Source organism: Mus caroli, unplaced genomic scaffold (genome assembly GCF_978045245.1).
Source record: "Mus caroli unplaced genomic scaffold, Mus_caroli_1 scaffold_8, whole genome shotgun sequence".
NCBI classification, from domain to species: Eukaryota; Metazoa; Chordata; class Mammalia; order Rodentia; family Muridae; genus Mus; species Mus caroli.
In genome coordinates, this window is record NW_028227263.1 from 27,436,032 (window position 1) to 27,456,106 (window position 20,075).

A 20,075-nucleotide genomic window follows, 5' to 3' on the forward strand; every position below is an offset into this window, starting at 1 on the left:
ACTGATCCTAGCAACTGTGACAAAAAGATGCATCCCAGTAAAGCCACCTTGGCCAGTTTGCTGAGCCCCATTCTCAAACCTGTGGCTGGAGAAATGGAGCAGCTTGCCACACAGGGGCTGCTGGTGCTCTGAGGGACACTCAGGCTGGGCACACATTAAGGGATCTGTATAGTCAGACAGGAGGAGAAAGGAGCACTGAAGAGCCAAGCACAGAGATTTGTAACCAGACTTTTAGCGACTTTGTGGGTTCTTTTTTCTTCTATCAGTCTCCACTCCTCTTCCCCCATCCTTTCAACCCCCTAACAATATGTAGGAGGGAAAAAAGGATAGAGGGGAAAGGGGCAACAATATCGTTAGAGTACTTTCTGCTGATTAGGGGCATTGAGTTCCTTGGGACAAGTTTGATCTTTGCTGTCAGCAGGATATCTAATTTCTTAATTTCATCTCTTTGCACACGACTACTTGACAAACTGCAACAAGCCACAAACAACAGCATCTAACCACAACCACCAAACAGCCAACCAACCCCTTCTACTGGGGCTCTAGCATTTATATAACCTCTGAAAAGTTCTCAGAATTCCAAATGTCACACACTCACACAAACTACCTGCAGCTGGAAAAAACCACACCTCTGCTAGAGCACAAGGCAAATCACAGTCAGCTGCTGTGGGCAATCTGAAGCAGCCCCATATCTCACACTGGGATTAATATTTAATAATTAATATTTTTTGTTTTTTAATAAGTCAAAATTCTCACTACAGATATTCTGAGCTGGCTCCATCTGATTCTCAGGATCACACATCAAGTATATAGGTGCCAGCAATGCAGTCATGACTTGACTTCTATGGAAAAGAGGTAGGTCTAGGGACTGGGGAGATGACTCTGTGGGTTGTCTGGTATACAAGCTTGAGGACCTGAGTCCCTGTTACCTATGTAGAAAGCTGGGCATGGTAGTATGCCCTTAGTCCTTGGGGATGAAGACAGGCAGATCCCTTAGGCTTGCTGGCCATCCAGCCTAGTGAGCTAGCTGCAAGACCAGTGAGAGATCCTGCCTCATAAAATGAAAAACATTAGAGGAAGACACTCCAATGCCAGTCTCTGGCCCCCACAAATAGCTGCATGGGCAAGCACATAGACAGATGAGAAAGAGAGGGATTTAGGAAGGTACCTGGCACTTCCTGCTCCATATGAGGTTCTAGAAGACAGCAGGCACTCACTCAAGAAGAGGATTTCTTGCCATACCTGTCTGATGGTTCTTCCCTTCCCATCTAATAAGCAGGGGCTGATCACTTAGAACCAGGTCTATTGTATGTCACATCCATGTCATGTGCCAACAAGATGCCCTGGGCTCCTAACTCTTTCATCCACCTGGTCCTTTAAGCTGCTGTGCACACACCAAGGACTCATGAGAAAACTAAGGGTCCCCAAACTGTCCTGTATGGACCCACTCTCGATCTGAACCCAGGTCTCTGTGATCCACACTCTACCTTCTGTATTCTACCTGTCTAGGGGTAAGATCCATCTGCCTACCGGCCTTTCTCATCCTTTCTGTTGGAGGGGACTATCCAGAAGAGGGCCCTTTTCTAGATCCTTGATACTCAGACAGGTCCATGAGCCAGCAGCACCAGTATCTTCAAAAGCCAGGTTCCCTTCACTGCACGAGACCCCTGAGCTAACCAACGCAGAAAGGGGAGGAGGCTTATGTTCAGCTGCCTGGCCTGGCTCCTCTGGGCTGAGGTAAGGTAGCGCTTCAGCATGGCAGAACAAACCCACTCGATTCAAAGCCAGGGAGGAAGAAAGAACAGGAGAAAAAAGGAGAGCACCATCTCCTCCAAGAGCACACCCTGTTGCCATGAGTTTTTGACTGCACCACTTTGTGACCCCGGTGAGTCACATGTGTGCACGCACCCATGAATGGAACACACACACACACACACACACACACACACACACGCCAGTTAAGTTTAAAATGCCTTGGCTAAACGAAAATGCTGGACACTCCTAAACTTTCTCCTGTTACCCAAGGCCCATGGCCACTTATCCAGAAACTCACATGACTGGCTGGGTTTATCTCCTGCCGATACTGCATCCCCTTCTTCTTCCCCAATCTAGGTGATCTCCATTTCACCTCATCCTACCCCATGCCCAGCCATTGGCCGCTGGCATCTTTATTGATAGATCAAAAACCAATGGGTGCAATGACCTTCAGCATCTGGACATGCAGATTCAAAGCATTAGCACCAATCTCCAACAACACCCCATTAGGTTCCCACCTCTCAAAGATCTCTCACCAACTCCCAGTAACCCTGGGGGCCATCCTATTTTAAAAAGCACTTTAAGTGAATTAATATGTGTGTGCACATAAGCATGTACACCCCCCCCCCATGGTGCACATGAGAAGGTAGAGAACAAGTCAGTTAACTCCTTCCATCGAGTGAGTCCCAGAGATTGGACTCTGGACTTCAGGCTTGTACAGCAAATGCTTCCACCTCTGAGCCGTTTCACCAGGCGGCACACAGTATGAGATTTTTATGCCATGTGATAGCATAGTGTCACAATGTGGAAAAAGTTAGCTATGCCCAGGAGAGCTTGCTAGAAATGCAGGATCAGATGGAAGACCCTGACCCCAAGCTCCTGATTGGGAAATTCCAAGGAAGAACTGTATCATGAAGCAGGAGGCCCTACAGTCCTCATACTGGGCCAGTATCAGAACCTCCTGCATGTGCAGTGCAAGCACAGACCTGTGGTCCCAGTGCCAAGAGCATCTCATCATCCAGCAGGGTAAGATTATGCACTCCTGGTGAGGATGCTGTCCATCACACAGATGCTGCTTCCGATGCAGGTCCAGAGAATAGGTCCTTGAAAATCACCATGGTAGCCAGGTCTGGTGGCACATACCTTTAATCCCAGCACTTGGGAGGCAGAGGCAGGCGGATTTCTGAGTTCGAGGCCAGCCTGGTCTACAAAGTGAGTTCCAGGACATCCAGGGCTACACAGAGAAACCCTGTTTTGAAAAGAAAAAAAAAAGAAAGTAAAAGGGAGGAAGGAAGGAAGGGAGGGAGGGACAGAGGGAGGAGGGAGGGGGAGGGAAGGGTTAAGACAGGGAGAAGAAGAGGGAAGAAGAAGAGACAAGGAGAAGAGGAGAGGAGGAGAGGAGGAGAGGAGAAAAGAGAAGAGAAGAGAAGAGAAGAGAAGAGAAGAGAAGAGAAGAGAAGAGAAGAGAAGAGAAGAGAAGAGAAGAGAAGAGAAGAGAAGAGAAGAGAAGGTAGGAGAAGAGAGAAGAATTACTGTGGTTCTCAGAACACAGAAAAGCAGGACTAACTATGGTACCAGGTTATTCCCATCTGGAAGTTACTCTTAGTCTCAAAACCTCTTCCTGCCTCTGGGAGAAAACGACACAGCAAATCCCAAGCTTGTTTCTCATCATTAATCCAGGAAGGCAGAGTTTATGTGCTTCCCCTTGAAGCCACATCTGTGTGGTCATGTCCATGCCAACCCCTGCACCCTCTTCTATTTCTATAGTTAAATCCCATCTCCATTCTTCCTAGCTGAGGAGAGAGGGAGAGAGAGAGAGAGAGAGAGAGAGAGAGAGAGAGAGAGAGAGAGAGAGAGAGAGAGAGAGAGAGAGAGAGAGAGAGAGAACATGTGGTCACCCACCCCTGCAAATACCCCTTCATATGCGTACAGGCTGTTATTAAATCGCCCTCAGATTTTCTGTCTTGAAGACTAAATCATTAGCTATTCTTTTCTGAATCATGAGGTGAAGAGGATTTGTCTGACTGTAGTTACCAGCCTCAGTCTTGAGCCAGTGTTGGGGTTGCAGGGGTTGTTGGAGACTAGACCATCAGATTTCTTCATCTAAGCCAGACCCTAAAGGGAGACGCCAGCAGACAGCATGCAAGATGAAGTGATGTCTGGTAGGTTGCAGGGACCAGCAGGAGGTCAAGCAGCACGGGTGAGTCAAATGTCTCCAGAGCTGATGCTCATCAGAAGCATGCCCCACCTCTGTGACAGCCAATGAGTGAACACCACTCAGAGGCAGCCTGGCTGATGGACAGCATCCTTCTAGCTGGGAAGTACAGGAGAATCAAAGATGGTATCCTGGCATGCTAAGGTGAAGGCTAGACTTTGTAGTGCCTGATTCCATAAGCATCCTCTGGAAATTTGGTAGGAACTGGGCGTCCCCAGACTCTGTCCCTAAACCTACTGCATCCAAGTGTTCAAGTGAGTCTGGGAAGAGGGAGAAGAGGGAGAAGAAGAGGGAGCTTAATGGGATTTTGCCCCCTGCTGTACAGTCCAGTTTATGAATAACCTGTGTCTGGGGTGGCTCTGTCATCTCAGTCATGGCCTTGAACAAAGAAGAAAAACTAATCAGGGTGAGCAAGTAGTGGGGTCAATCCCTGCATCCTCTTCTATTCTATGGATAGGGACTTGTTTGATGTGTGTGTGTGTGTATTTGTTCATGTGAATTCATGTGTATATGTGCATATGTGCGTGTGCACGGCTGTGTGAGTGTGTGTTTGTTCATGTGAGTTCATGTGTGAGTGTGTGCCTAAGTGCATGTATGTGTGTTTTCATGTGAGTGCATTGCGTGTGTGTATGTATGTGTGTTTTCATGTGAGTTCATGTGTGAGGATGTGCCTCTGTGTACATGTATGTGTGTGTGCACAGCTGTGTGTATGTGTGTGTGCATGGCTGTGTGTATGTGTGTGTGTGTGCACGGCTGTTTGTGTGTGTATGCCACCCATGACCTCACACCTCTAGGGATGTGCTCTGCCACAGAACTGTATCTCCAGTCCATATATCTTGAGAATAAAAAGGCATGTAGTGGTTGCATTTACTGAGAACCTCCTGAGGGCTGATACAGTGCTATGGGATAAATACAGTTACTCTATGCATCAATCAGGGAGGGCCGGGCGCTTCCTGCCATGAAGCACTGGTTTTGACCCTGTTCACTGAGGAGAAGGCTGAGGCCCACAGAGAGATGCATCCTGGGTCTCACAGTGGGGGAGAGGTGAGTGGTATGACTTGCAGGCAGGCTAGTGGATGAGAGCAGCTGGAATTTCAACCTCCATGTGGTCCCTCCTTCCTCCTTGACATACTCCACCTTCCAAGCATAAAATAAAGCAGGAGGCCCCAGGCTAAATGCATGCTCTGAGGGGGAAAAAGGGAACCACTCCTGGTGAGCCATGTTTTGTGGATTTGTCCTAAGTGGCTAGAGTTCTCTCCAGCACCGACACCAAAGTGTATAATATTCATTTTGCAGACAAGGAAAACCGAGGTTCACAGAGGTGAAATGTCTTGTCGCCTCTGGTCACAAATCATTAGACAGGCAAGACAGAACTCTTGCCCCTGGCAAAGATGGGGACCAGAGAATTCTGATGGGTATGCAGCATAGCTTGAGGTCTGGGGACCCTGTTTCAGACTATCCGTTTAATTAGCTTTGAGCTTTCTTACTACCCAGGCATTCTGGGTAGAAACACAGCCCAGGAAGGGATACAGGGAAAGTGTGAAGGACATGTTTTATATGCCATAGAATTAAAAGGGACTTGGGCAACAGGTTTCATCAGTGAGAATGGCCAGAATCGATAGTCACTAAACCAGAAGCTGTGTGGCTCGATGGGTGGCAACAGCTGTTTCTGCCATCCGGGCACTTTTCAATGATAACAGGTAGTCTACGGGCCAGAGACTGCACTCCCACCCCTAATTCCCTTCTGAAGACTGTTATTATGTGGATGCTTCTGCCCCACAGGGCTTGGTGCTCTAAGGAAATGGCTGGCTCATCTTAAGAGCTGGAGACGGCAGAGGCACCACCAGAGGAACTGGATACCAGTTCCCAGAGACCCTGAATTAGGAGGGATAGAATTCCAGAAATATCTCTACTTCTTTCTGGCCTAGACGGGCCATGCCTACCTCAGGGTGGGACCAGTGCTTCTGTCTCCAGTATATTTTTCTTAGAAAGTCAGCCTCTCCTGCCACGGTCCTCATCAGACAGTGGCTTGTGATGCCACACATGTTTGGCTGCCTGCCCAGTCTTATTGTAGCAAGTGTGCTGGGTCCTCTGACTCAGTAAGGGACCAAAGCAGGACCATTACATGTGACAGAAAGTGTCTCTTCATTGGGACCACAAACATAAAAATGTACACCAAGGACCTTTTTTTTTTCCTTTTGCCTCAGGAAGCAAATCTATCCTAGGAGAGAAAAATACTCTGAAAGAAGCTGCAAGAGTGATAGAGGTAGGGATCCCATGGCTGCTAGGTTACCCCTGATGCCAGCTGTCTCTGGAGGATTTGCCCATGGACTTCCCGGCTAAGGAGCCCATGCATTCTCTTATGCTTAAACGGGATTGAATTTGGCTTCTGTAAGGAACTTCAGGAAACATGTATTGGATATTCCACATATGAAAAGACAAGACTCCTTCTTCTCAGCTACACTCTCCTTCCCTCCTCTCTCCTCTCCTCCCCTCCCCTCCCCTGCTTCCCTCAGCTGTCATGGCTCAGTCATCACCATTGTCATCTGCTGTCATTTACTGCAACATTGTGTCACCTTGCCTGGGTTGGAACCGCCTTCCCAGTGGCCTCCCAACTTCAAGATTGTTTACTTATGCTGACAGATGGATGGACAGAGGGACACTCACACACCTGCCAAAAATCTTTCCTATCCTGCTGCCCCTTCTCCCTCCTGGAGTGACAGGAGACTGCGTGACCTTTGGCCTCTCCACCAGTTAAAGCTCCCTGGCCTGGCTGCAGTCTGAGAACTGCTGGGAGTCCCTACTCTTCCAGCTAAACCAATGCACCTGCTGCCTTTGTGGGGAGGGGAGCTTTATCGCCTGTACCATTGGACCATGGCCAGTCCATGAAAGCCTAAAGACTGAATTTAGGAGAATGATTTTATAAATATAGAACATAGTTACATCACAGAACAGAGAAATTAACTGCTTGAGTATGCGCTTATCAAAATATTTAAACAAATTGAAATAGGAATAATATCTATCTTCCTTCTCTTTCTCTAGATTTTTATTTATTTATTTTATGCTTTCTTTAATTTTTGAGATTATAATTACATCATCTCTCCCCTCTTTTTTCCTGTATCCAACCCCCCCGACATCCCTCCTTGCTCCCACTCAAATTTGTAACCTCTTTTTTCATTAATTGCTGTTGCATGCATATATGTATACATAACATCTCTAAATATAACCTGCTTGGTCTGTATAATGTTACTTGTAGGTATGTATGTTTTCAGGGCTGGTCATTTGGTGTGCTCTTCCATGGGGATACTATCTCTCCCACTCCGAGTTCCTTAGTAACCTACAGTGTGCTGTATGGATGGGGCCTTGTGGTCTTTCCTCGTGTCTATTGCTATTGCCATTGTTCTGTGCATTTTGAGGCAGTCACAGCGGCAGGATTTATGGGTGTGGCCTCTGACATTCCCGGCAGACACAATCTCACATCATACTCCTTGATCCTGGCTCTTCCCACCCCCTCCTCCACAAACTCCCCTGAGCCTTAGGTGTACGAGTTGTTCTGTTGATGCACCCACTGTGGATAAGCTCCACAACTCTGCCTTTTGATTGGTTGTGGGGTTTTTGTAATGCTCCCTGTCTGCTGTCTTGCTAAGGAGTGAGAGCTGTACTTGTCTGTGAGGATAGAGCAAATATTTAGACTGTTTCTTCTGGACTTTGAATCAGAATCTCACCATATAGCATAGGCTGGCCTGGAATGCTTAATTCTCTTGCCTCTGTCTCTTGAGTGTTTGGGATTATAGGCATGGACCATCAAACCCAAATTGTATGTGTTTCATTATTGATACACTCATTGCAAAGATCTAGTGGTGGCCCTGCTAACCATTGCAATTTGCAAACTATAAAGAGTCCAAACATGGGCTGTGGCTGCTCAGCCTGATAATGTGAGTTCCATCCCTGGGCCCACATGGAGGAAGGAAAGTTGTCCTCTCACCTCTGCATGCCTCCTGTGGCACGTACATGCCTGCTCCCTCCCTCTCTCACACACACATCATATATACACATAATAAATAAATAAACTTGATAAGAAAGAAAATTATTTAAAAGTACAAGTGGGACTTCAAGTAGCCATAAAACAGTCCAAGGCTACAGGTGTTCCCTTGGTCAGAGCCTGTGTTCTGGTTTGCTGCCTGCCTTTGCCATGTAAATTATAGGATTTGGTCGGGCTGAGTTCACAGGCCCCATGGACACCCACCTCTCCATAGATTCTCTGAAATCAAGAACCACTGGCCTCTAGAACAATCCCTTTGACTGCAATACTTGGTTTAAGGACAGTCCCTCAAGAAGCCATCTCTGAACTTCAGCACTGTACCCCTGGGATTTCCCCCTTGTCACCCCCACAAGTCACATGTAGTTTGTCCACAGAAGTTTGTCCACCACAAGCGGAGGTGCCATCTGCCTCAAAAAAACAGACACAACCTTGGTCTGAGTCCAGACATCTCAGAGCTGGGGTGCAAGTGACTATGAAGGACAGAGAAATGATCAAAAGGCCCCAGGACCCTGGAACCCAGTCTTGAAGTGATCTCACACACTCATCTGTTGAAGGGCTTAAGCTCACCTCTGGTTGGCTCTTTCATCTGTGGATGGGACAAGCCATGAGCAGCTGGCCCGTTACTGGGAAACTGATAAGCTTATCCCTTCTTTACTCTGGATAACTCATATTGCCTTCCAAGACAATACTTTAGCCTCCTCACTTACAAAAGGGAGATAGACGGCAACTGTACCAGTTTTTCAGAGTTCCAACAGAGATTAAACAAGAATCGTGTGACATGCTCAGCACCCCACTATAATGGGGCCGTTACTGTCCATTTATATTTACGCACTCAGCAAGCACCTAAATATTTATTAAGCACCCATTGTTCTAGGTACCTTGCATACAACCAAGACAGCTACTAACAACAGAAGTAGATTAGCAGATTCTATGATGTCCCCATCAAATAAACACTTTTATTTCCTCACTAGGGGTGCTTAAGATTCTCACAGACTTCAAATCACCTGTAATCTCAGCCCTAGGGAGGGAGAGGCAGGAGAATGGAGAGTTCAAGGCCAGGCTTGGCTCTTTGTGAATAGTTTGAGGCAAGCTATGGGTACACAGTGGGACCCTGCCTACAAAAGACCAGGGAGAAGGGCTCAGGGAAAGGAGTGGTGAGGAGGAGGAGGAGGATGGTAGAAGAGGAGGCAGGTGGAGCAGAGGGAAGGGAGGAACGAGAGGGGAGAAGGAGCCAGATGAGAGAACTATCAATGTCTTATGCTTGCTGCAAGATGTTCATCTCCCTTCCCCCTAGGATCAAGCATCCCATCCAGCCACAGTGGCTAGGGCTTAAGTTTAGGCCTCCTGAATCTGGATGCTATCCCCTGGACTCTGCGTACCCTCTTGACAAGTGTCTTTATCTCTCTAAGTCTCCCCTATTTTTCCACAACTAAACAGATAGACAGTAAAGGAGTCTACTTCGAGTTTATCTGAAAATTAAAATGTTGAATGTGTGCCAAGTGTAGAAGATGGGTGTGGAAATGAGCGTAGGTTAGCAGGGCACACTTTGCACGATTGTAACTCCACACTTTGAGGTGGGGGGGCAGATCTAGAGTCTGAGGCCCCCCGCTGGGCGTGGTGGCGCACGCCTTTAATCCCAGCACTTGGGAGGCAGAGGCAGGCGGATTTCTGAGTTCGAGGCCAGCCTGGTCTACAAAGTGAGTTCCAGGACAGCCAGGGCTATACAGAGAAACCCTGTCTCAAAAAACCAAAAAAAAAAAAAAAAAAAAAAAAAAAGAACTAGAGTCTGAGGCCAGCCTGGGCTACATGGTGAGAACTTTAAATTTTAATTAATACTACTACTACTAATAATAATAAGTTAAATAATAATTTAAGTTAGTTATTAGTATTAAAAGAAACACCTAGCAAACTCCTCTATCCCCCACCCATGTCTCCAAGTACTTGTCCTCTGTGAACCCCCCTCTCCCACAAAGGAAACACTGAAAACCACAGGTAGATATAAGTAGGTGGTTAAGCCTGCCAAGCAGGACCAGGGAAGTCATTGCCTTGGGGGGGAGGGGTGGCCTTACCTCTGCACCTCAGTCTCCCCATGAATCTGTAAGTAAGAGCTATCCCAGAGCAGGGGACAAAATGTGCAGCAACAAGCAGACACTTTGCCCTGGGCCTACCCAGCTCTGGGCTCTGTAGTAGAGACACAGAGGGTTGGGGGTGGGCGGTAAGGTACCGAAGTGATGCTCTGGAAACCAGGACTTGCCAGCCCCATTACCTACCCTCAATGTATCTTTCCCAAGACAAACACAAACACTTTATCCAAAGGGCTCCAAAGACAAAACAAAGAGCTAGGCCACCGAAACCCAGCTTGGAGAACCAGAGTTTATGTGGTTTACTTTCACGTGCCTGGGTGACCCCAAAGCAGCTGCACCGCTGGGGGGGGGGGACTCTCTTTCCTTTTGCTGCATATATGAAGGTCATTTCCTCAACCCACCTCGCTTCAACTAACCTTGCACAGTCTGTCTACGTAGACTCTAGCATCTCTGGGACAGGGTTCATGCAGATGGGTAGAATTACATATAATGGCTGGGAGGTGCAGGAGGGAGTGGCCAGAATCTAAGCGAGGGTCCACCGACCCTTCCCACTCTTCCAACTTTGAGGGAAGGCTACCAGTCAACAAACTCTACCTCGGATTCTCTTACAAACAGCACAGCTGCTCTAATGAAGGTGATGGCTGTTAGGCTCAAGGGATGCGTTATTCAACATGTCTCGTGCTGTGCTACAAATGTCGTACTCCCAAAAGCTAGATTTTTTCCTTGTGTGTATTACATACTTAATTACTTGCTTTTTTTTTTACTCGTTTATCTCCCCTGGAAGCTAGGTTGGGCAGAAATTTGACCCCATTTTTAATGGTGAAAGGACAGGGACATCAAGAGATTGAAGTGACAAGCTTGATGAGCTGGCGAGCAGCGACACCAGCTGCCAGGCATGGAAAATGGAAACCCAAGGAGGACCACGGTGCACTTCAGGTCCTTAGCTGGAAGATTGCGCCAAGCTTGGTGTCCTTGCGATGGAGACCCTGGGCTGGAAGATATGCTAGGAATCTTCCAGTGCTGGGGCTCAGCCCCAAGGGCCGGCAGGCGAAGCCAAATCGCAGTGACAAGTCCGGGACATGGGTCCCAGATGCCATCCGGCCGAGTCACGCCCCCGGGAGCAGCCAAACGCTGGGTGGCGCTGCGCCGCCACCCTTCGCCAGACCTGTTGCGTCCAGGGCTTCAGCCCAGCGGGTTAGGGTAAAGGGGCCCACGCAAAGCCTAGCGAGAGTGAGCATCCCCCTACCACAGTACTGCTCTGGGGTGGGGGGACTACCAGGTTCCAGGGTGGTGCTCGCCCTTCAGCCTCTACACACTCCACAGCCGGGTTCTAGGCGCATCGGGTGCGGCTGGTATAAAACTTTCGCCAAGCCGCTTGGGGAGAGGGCAGGATGGAGAGGACACCCCAACTCCAGACCCACAGCTAGCAGCGCAGTGTCACCTCCGCCTCGCAGTCTTCCGAAAGCCCTGCTGTCGATCAGGCAGTGGATAGGTGCCTGCCCGCAGCGCTGACCCGGGCACCGCCCCCACCCACCCCTTTGAGGTCCCATCCCCTCCCCCGCCTCCCGCGCTCTGGCCCTGGCGTCGCCCGCCCCGCCTGCGCCGGGGTCGCCGCAGTCCCCGCGGCTCTCCCGGGGCTCCCTGGCCAGGCGCTCCAGCTTTTTTGCAACCAGGGAGCACCCCAAGGTGTGGATGTGGGTGCCGGTCCACCAGAAACCGAAGCGGAGGACCTCGGGCATCCAGGTTCTGCGCTCCAGGGAGGCGGCCCCGCAGGGCTGGGCAAGGACGGGGCGGTCAGCAGAGGGGCGGGCGCCGCTCATCAGCCACGCCAGTCACGTCTGGGGCCACCCGGCCGCCCACTGATGTCTTGCCGGCTGGCTGTGCCACCTCGCCGGACCGGCGAGGGCAAAGGGGCTGTGGCGACGCCATGCCCGGGCCGGAGTGAGTGAGCGCGGGCGAAGATGGCGTACATCCAGGTAGGACGGTGGCTGGGGGCGACGGCCAGGGAATACCGGGGACCGCGCCCCCTCCGCCGGGAGCGCGCGCCGCGGGAGTGCGCACCACCCAGCTCCTACAAACTTACTGGATAAAATAAAAACAAAACACGAAAATACAACAAAACAACGGGTGTCCCAGAGCAGGCACCTGTGCGTGTTCTGGAGCTAGGTCAGGGGCCCTGTGTGGGACTTGCACCCTCGCGCTTTCCTCCCTGGGAGGGAAGACCGCGAGGTGACTTTGCAACTCCTCACCCCCTACCCCCAGGTACCCACCCCAGAGGGGGGAAAGTAGAGGGCGACCCGGGGCATGCCAGCCACCCGGCCCGCCAGCGCCCGTTGCCGTGGTGACGGCTCGGACTAATTGGCCGGTGGAGCCAGCTGGAGGCAGCTGTTCAGACCTGGAGGGACAAGGACATCCTTTGCCCGGGCGCTGGGTGCAGAGGGGTGGGGACATCCAGAGGCCAGAGCACACTGGTGAGGGAGATGGGGACGGTTACATTAGTATGTTGAGATCTGTGAAGTGCAGGACCCCCCCCCCCCATGCCTCCCACAGAGCGCCCCCAAGACTCCCAGAAATACCAATTCCTCCCCCCCTCCCCAACTCCTTTAGAGGGGTTGGGTGGGGGTGGACTGTGCTGCTTGACAAAGAAACCAGTTTCTTTACAAAAAGTAATGACAGGTCATGCCAAGGTCACACGGTCAGACTCCTACCCCCCACCTCGCAAACAGACCTAGAAGAGCTGCAGCATCTAGGGCTGCCTGCCTGCCCCTAGCCATAGGGGAGATGAGCAGAGGGGCTCCCATATTCAGGAACTCACTTTTTGTCCCCTAGTCTCAGCTTGGGGATGAGGTGGAGTGGGGACTGCAGACACCCCCCACCACCACCACCAAACTCTTCTCCCTTGTTCCATCCAGTTCCTCAGATAGTCTGTCACCTGGCAGAAGCGGACCCTCTCCTCCTCTAGCTTTGATTCTCCAGGAATGGTTTGCCTTGTCACTGGTTGCTTAGGTCCTGATTTCAAGTTCAATGAAGGTCACACTTACTGTACATCTGTGTCCTGAAAGTTGTTGGAATATGTATTCAATAGTTGCTTGTCAACACTTGGCTGACACCAATTATGGACCAGCGTTGAGGATGTGTAGGTCACGATCCCTGCTCCCTCTGATGCCCAAGAGAGTGAGCAGAGAACAGCGAGACTGGCTTTTATGGTTCTTCATTGAATTAGACATTTTCTTTTTCTGAGGCAGGATCTTGCTATGTAGTCCAGGCTAGCCTCTGATTCTCCCACCTCGGTCTTCTGAGTGCTGGGATTACAGTAGTCAGCACAGAGTCATTGAGTCACTTGTCAAGGCCGCACAGCTACTTAGCAGTCAAGGTGGGATCTAAACTGTAGGCTGGGAGGAAGATGTGGAAGTCAAATGTCTCAATGGTCCTGGCTTCCCTCTTAGAAAAAGTCTTTGAACTTCTACGGGACACAGAGCGTAATATTCTTTTTCTTTGGTCACAGTTTTCCAATTGGGAAAACAGAAAAAAAAAAAAAAAAAGCAAGCACAAAGGGAGGTCAGAGAGTGGGCATGGCTATGCACCCTCAAAGCTTTATTTATTTTGGTCAATGAGTTTCAGGGCCTTTCTGAAAGTCAGGAAATACAGGGGTCCTTCTCTGTTGGAAGGATATGCACCAGCCTGCGGTAGGGCTGGTTAGAGGGAGCTGGAGTCTTCTGAACTCTGATTCCTCTGTGTTCCCTGTGTGCCTGGGATTTTCTCTTCATGATCCCTAGCTTGAATCACTTCTCCACCGGTATCAGAAGACTTAGCCCGGAGGATGTGTGACAAGGCAGAATGAGGCCCTGGACTTAAGGCTTCTTTTCTGTCCCCTTTGTCTCCACCTTGGGTTGCTCCTGGGCCACCATCTTGCACCTGAGCTTTGAGAAAGATGGGTGCCATCGAGGGAGCTTACAGTGGCTTTTCTGTGCTCACCAAGGCTGTATGAAAGGCTAAATGGGTCTCTTTTGCCCACCCATGTCCTGAGAACACACCTGTAAATTGCCAGAATGTCATAGACAGCTGGAACGTAATAGTTTACATCCAAATTCTCACTTTGGGGTGCTTAGGGGGAACCGGAGGATTGGGGAGGATCAAACACACCAGGGCGTGTGTGACAGAACGGCTCTGGGAGTCAGCTCTCTCCTTCCATCCTGTGGGTCCTGGGGGCTTAACTCAGATCACTGGGTTTGATGGTAAGCACCTTACACTCAGCCAGCCCACATGACCTCTCTTGGTTTTTGTTTGTTTTGTTTTGTTTTTGAAACACAGTCTAGTCCAGGCTGACCTCCAATTCACAACCTCCCTGTCTCAGACTCCTGGAGCCGGTTTGATGGGTACACACCATGCGGTGCTTAGCTTATGTCAAAAATCTTTAAGCCCTTTTTCATGCTAGCCCCACTTGGTACCTAGGGGAAATCGCCTTGTCTCAGAAGCCACAGAGAAGTTGTGTTTACTTTGAGGTTGGGAGCCATACAGCATTTTCATACCAAGGGTCCTGTCTCATAAAAAAAAAAATGACCCAGGCTCAGAGCCTACCTCCTTCCCAACTCACTAGGGCATATGCTCTGTGGCCCACCTGTACTCAGCTGAGTCTGAGCTTTGGAGGGATCTGTGATTAGTGAGTGCCCTTAAGTGCTTTCCCACGAGGCAGTCCATGGCACTTCCAGGAGCTTGAGTTTTAAAAGTTAATAGAACCACCACCTGTGCTATTATTAATTTATTTTTAAAAATGTTTATTTTAGAATTGGACCCTTTTGACTTGAGTTCAAACCCCCTGCACCCATGTAAAAGCTGAGTGTGGTAGTGTGTTACCCTAGTGCCGGGGAGTCCGAGACAGGGGGACTCAGTGGCTCACTGGCCAACCAGCCTCGTGTTGATGAGCTCCACATTCTGTCCTGGTCCAGACCCTGTGTCCAAAAAAAATAAGGCAGAGCAACTGAGGAAGGCACCTGACACTAACCTCTGTTCTCCACATACAGGTGTGCACAGTTGCGTACAGGGAAATGTGCATATGCCACACATGTACATGTGTATACACAAATACATGGGAAAAATTAAACTCTCTCTCTCTCTCTCTTTTAATTTTAACTTACAAAAAAATCAAGTTGGGAATGACAGTATATATCTATAATCTCAGAACTTGAGAGGGTAAAGCAGGAGAATGAAGAGTTCTAGGCTCACTTGAGCCACAGGTTACCCCATCTCAGAACAGCCAGCAAGCAACCAAGCATATACGAGGTCTGTGAAGAAAACTGCAACCCATGGGCAAAGGGAGCCAGGATCATATGTTGGAGGCAGAAGGCAGCTGGAAAAAATAACACAAGGGGAAGTTCTACAGTATTAGATCTGAGCGGGACTGGGCTATCTCCAGCCTTAGAGGGCTCACCTTGATTTGTTTATGAGGAAGGGTGGGAGTGAGCAAGAGCCAAGGAGATGTTAACATCTGGGAAGAAACCCAGACGGTCTCCATACTGGCTCCCTGTGCACCCCAAAGCCCTGACTTGGGCTGCACCTCCCTTCCTGTCTAGGATCTGTCTTAAGCTGGTCATCACTGCCAAGTGGGTTAATACCACCATGTTTCCTTTTAAATCATGAAATCCTGGGTCTGTTAAAAAAAAAAAAAATGGCTTAGCTGGCAAAAGTGCTTGCCACAAAGTCTGATGACCTGAGTTTGATCCTTGGAACCAGGTGGAGGAGATCTCCTGAGACTCATCCTCTGGCCTCCACATGGTGTCGTGGATGTGTGTGAATGTACACACACACACACAGACACACAAAAGAAATGTTATAATTTTTCAAAAGAAAATGAATCCTGGGTCCATAGAGGAGTCCTTCTTGGAAGAAGAGGAGGGGGCTTAGAGCTCAGGGACCTATGGGGAGAAGATGGGGTAAGGAGTGGAACCACACCAGGGAGGGAGGATCAGCTCCTTGCTCCCTCCTAGCCCCTCCCCCATTTGTGGGTGGTCGAAGGATGCTCTCTACCAGCAGGATTGGAGCAGGATTGGAAGGTAGGGCCCCGGCAGGGGCGGGGGAGTCAGCCTGTCAGTTTAGCTAATCAGGCCCTCTTGGGTTGGCTTCTGGCTATTTCAGTCTGAGAAGGTTTTCGAGTCCCCTGAAGTGTGGCTGTGTGCTGAGTAGCATGACGAGCTATCTACCCGCTCTGATTCATAACAGCACACGGTGCACATCAAATGGAAACGCTCACAGTTCCCGTTTATTCGCTGTTAGTTAACCAAGAGGCTCCCAGCAGCCCTGCAAACATAGCCATACCTTGGTAGTAAAGTCAGCTCCCTCCCCAGAATGGTGAGTGCGAAGGAAGACTCGGGCTGCTTTCTGTTGTTTTTGTCTTGCTGTTCTTTGAGTTGCTGGAATATTGCTAAACTGGTCTCTCTCTCTCTCTCTCTCTCTCTCTCTCTCTCTCTCTCTCTCTCTCTCTCTCTCTCTCTCTCTCTCTCTCTCTCTCCCACCCGCCCAACCCTGGCTTCACCATGGCTCTCTAAAAGGGCAGTTGGAACCACTGAACGAGGTGGGTTAATTCAATCATCTGTTTGGTCTGGATTCTAATCAAATGCTTGCCTTTCCGTTTGGTGTCTGGTGTGGGGCTGGGGCATGATTGAGTACTGAGTCACAGGGTATTAACAAGGGTACAGTTTCTATTCCCTTCTACCAAAAGGGAGACCCTGACAAAAAGGGCATTGCTGGACAGACAGCCTGTGTGTCCCAACTCAACCGGTCTCCCCCAGTTTAGTTGCATGTCCCTGGGGCTATTTTTCCTGAAGTATCCTATTCTCTTTTGCCAGGAGAGAACCCTATGCATTGTGTGTTTGAGAACATATTGTCTGGCCCTCTCTATGTTGTGATAACCACCCACCTGTCAAGAAAGGCACACATACACTACCAAGGCAAACACCTGCAAGCGTTCGGCTTGCTCTGAGTATCTGCAGCCACTTCTGTTTGCTGTCCCGTATGCCACAGTGCATAAATAAGAGAGAAAAAAAATTTTTTTTTCTCCTACCAGCAATTCTGCTCTAGGAATTTTCATTTATCTGGGAATTTATTTATCATGGGTGGGACAATCCCAGATGGGCTGCTTATAATTTCCGGTGTTCTCTCTCTCTCTCTCTCTCTCTCTCTCTCTCCCCAATGGCCCCAGGGCTTGCTTTCTAGAATCTCTGACGTGCTGCTGTGCGGCTGGACTTGCCAACACTGCTGTCAGAGGTGCTATGAGTCCAGCTGCTGCCAGTCCAGTGAAGATGAAGTGGAGATCTTGGGGCCTTTCCCTGCCCAGACTCCTCCATGGCTGTGAGTACCCCACTTGGGAGTTTACCTCCCAGCAGCCTCTCCCCTGGAGGGCAGGCAGGGTGGGGGATACACTGAGTTTCCATGGACATAACCAAGAAGGGCCTCTTTATGCCCCCTCATTTGTGGGCCAGCTGGTGAGACCAGCTGGTGGTGAGGCTCCTGCTCACACCAAGCTTCTGAGATGCTAGCCGGGTGATGCTAATCTTGGGGACACTTTAAGTAGTCTAAGTATCCAAGCAGAAAAGGATCTGTGTTCTGTTTTGAAGAACTTTGAGAAGGTAGCAGTGTCTAAGTGCCTCCTTCCCAGGCAGCATGGCAGACTGACATAAGGCCCAGCCCCAGGCCTGCACCAAGTATGTGCTTGGTGAATCTGAGCTGCTACCACCTTTCTGATGCTGCTTTTGGCTGGCCTGAATAAGGCCTTATAACCCCAGGAAAGGATGCCCAAGCCCATGCATACTGCATCCAGTGCTGGCAGTGCTCACCCCAGCTCTTTTCATTTTATTTCTAATCCACTCCCCTCCTGCACCCGAATACAACATCTCCATCTGCTAGTCTCTCAGATATTTTGGGAATGCAGTTTTGAAGCACAGCCACATGTCTGATCCACCTCTCTGTGGCAGGGAGAGGGATGTGGTCAGAGACTGGGGAGGAGCCAGGAGACCAGGGTTGGGAAAGACCTAGCAATCAACAACAGCTGCTGGGAACTCTGGGAGGGAGGCCCATCGAGGAGATGGCCCTGGGTACCACTGAATCCAGGGGTAGCACTTGAAACGGTCTCATCGGAGTCTGGGGCTGAAATCCCAGAAGTCCCTGGAGCCCCAGTTTTCCTCTGGGTTGGGGATCATGGCATGTGTGCTCTTTTTAGAAGCAAGTTTCAGATGTTGCCAGAACACAGTGGCTTCAAGTCAGTGTGAGTTCCATCAGGTTCAGTTTCTACGACAGCTTTCTAGCTCTGAGAAAGTTGCTTGACTTTTCTGAGTCTTGGTTTTTTCATCTGTAAAATGGGACAATAAAAAAATTAGTATTTACCACATGTGTTTGATGAATTTGTGTTTAGAAAAGTTCTTAACAGTGCTTGAGACTTTGTTGATGATCAAAATGGATGGAACATCCATTATTTATTTGTTTGTTTGTTTATTATTGAGACAGGGTTTCACTGTGTAGCCTTGATTTATCTGGAACTTTCTTTTTTTTTTTTTAAAGATTTATTTATTATATGTAAGTACACTGTAGCTATCTTCAGACACTCCAGAAGAGGAAGTCAGGTCTCATTACGGATGGTTGTGAGCCACCATGTGGTTGCTGGGATTTGAACTCTGGACCTTTGGAAGAGCAGTCGGGTGCTCTTACCCACTGAGCCATCTCACCAGCCCCTGGAACTTTCTTTATAGACCAAGCTAACCTTGAACTCACAAAGATCTGCCTGCCTCTGCCTCTCGGGTACTGGGATTGAAGGCCTGGTGGCCTTGCTTATTTTTATTTATTTTTTTAAGACAGAGTCTCAGGTAGCCCAGGCTGACCTTGAACTTGCTATGTAGCCAAAGATGACCTTGAACTTCTGCTCTTCCTGCATCTACCTCCGAAGTGCTGGAATTACAGGCATGTGCCACCACACAGGGCTAAGAATGTTAGGTGAGCAGTCTACCAACGGAGCTATGCCCCCGGCCTTATGATTTTATAAATCCTGGTTTGTCTTTGATTATCTCAACTAGAGAATGAGAATCATAAAATAATTTGCTTTACAGGCTGTAATTAAGAGTAAACGAAGAAAGCTAGCTATAGTAATGCATACCTTTAAGCCCAGGTCTGAAGAGGCAGAAGCAAGAGGATTGTGAGTTCAAGACCAGCCTGAGGTACATAGTGAGGCACTGTCTCAAAAACAAATGTGAACTGAGCTCTCTTCAGAATGTATTTAGCCCGGGAGCAGATCTGTAAGCATCCTTTCGGTCTTTTTGGGTGTTAACAGAAACCTTGTGTTGATCTCGAGGACACGATTTATCTCTAAGTTGTAGCCTGACTCCAGTAGGTGGCACAGAACTGAGATGTGACAGACAATCCCATTTCATAGAGTCCTTAGATCAGAGTAGTTCAGACCATTTGGAGCCTAAAAAGCCACATATCTTAGTCACTCAATAGAATAGCTGATGGCCAGGTACAGTGTCTCGTCTGTATTCCCAGTCCTAAAAACAGAGGTGGGAGGATCGTGCATCCCAGACCTGGGACGCACAGAGATGCTCTGTCTCAGAAACTCAAGGGCTGGGGATGGAGTTCAGTGCTTGCAGTGGGACTCAAGGTTTGATTCTCAAATGGGAGACAAAACAGAAGGAAAAAAGACATCCAAATACATACATGCATGTGCACAAATGTGTGCATGTGTCCGAGTGTAAAGTTGAAAGGCCTGTTGACCATCTGACAAACCTTAGGAGGAGACTGAGAAAGCGTCTTAAGTCATCAACACAGAGAAGTGAGGCTCAGTTCCCTTGGCAGTTGTTCACCTCGTCCTCCCTGATCTTTGGTGTATGGTATGTGTGTGCACATGTGTACATTTTGTGAGTACCCATGGAAGTCATGGGACAAGCCTTCACCTTTTACCTCAAGACAAGGTGTCTTGCTGTTCTCTACTACATACATC

The 20,075-nt window shown here is 49.1% G+C and overlaps 1 protein-coding gene across 4 annotated transcripts in view; it reads left to right on the forward strand.

Annotated features, from left to right (window-relative positions):
• The first annotated feature begins 11,704 nt into the window (after window positions 1–11,704).
• Syt17 (synaptotagmin 17) overlaps window positions 11,705–20,075 on the forward strand; it is a 65,679-nt gene continuing 57,308 nt past the window's right edge. Inside the window, exons 1-3 of one of the 4 annotated variants that reach the window (XM_021168400.3) lie at window positions 11,705–12,072; window positions 16,647–16,664; window positions 17,292–17,440. In XM_021168400.3, coding sequence (XP_021024059.1) covers window positions 12,058–12,072; window positions 16,647–16,664; window positions 17,292–17,440 — 182 coding nt within the window. In that variant the 5' untranslated portion in view covers window positions 11,705–12,057. Of the gene's footprint in view, window positions 12,073–16,243; window positions 16,442–16,641; window positions 16,665–17,291; window positions 17,441–20,075 lie in introns of those variants that run through there. The other 3 variants (XM_021168402.3, XM_029479142.2, XM_021168401.3) reach the window with 3 other exon arrangements.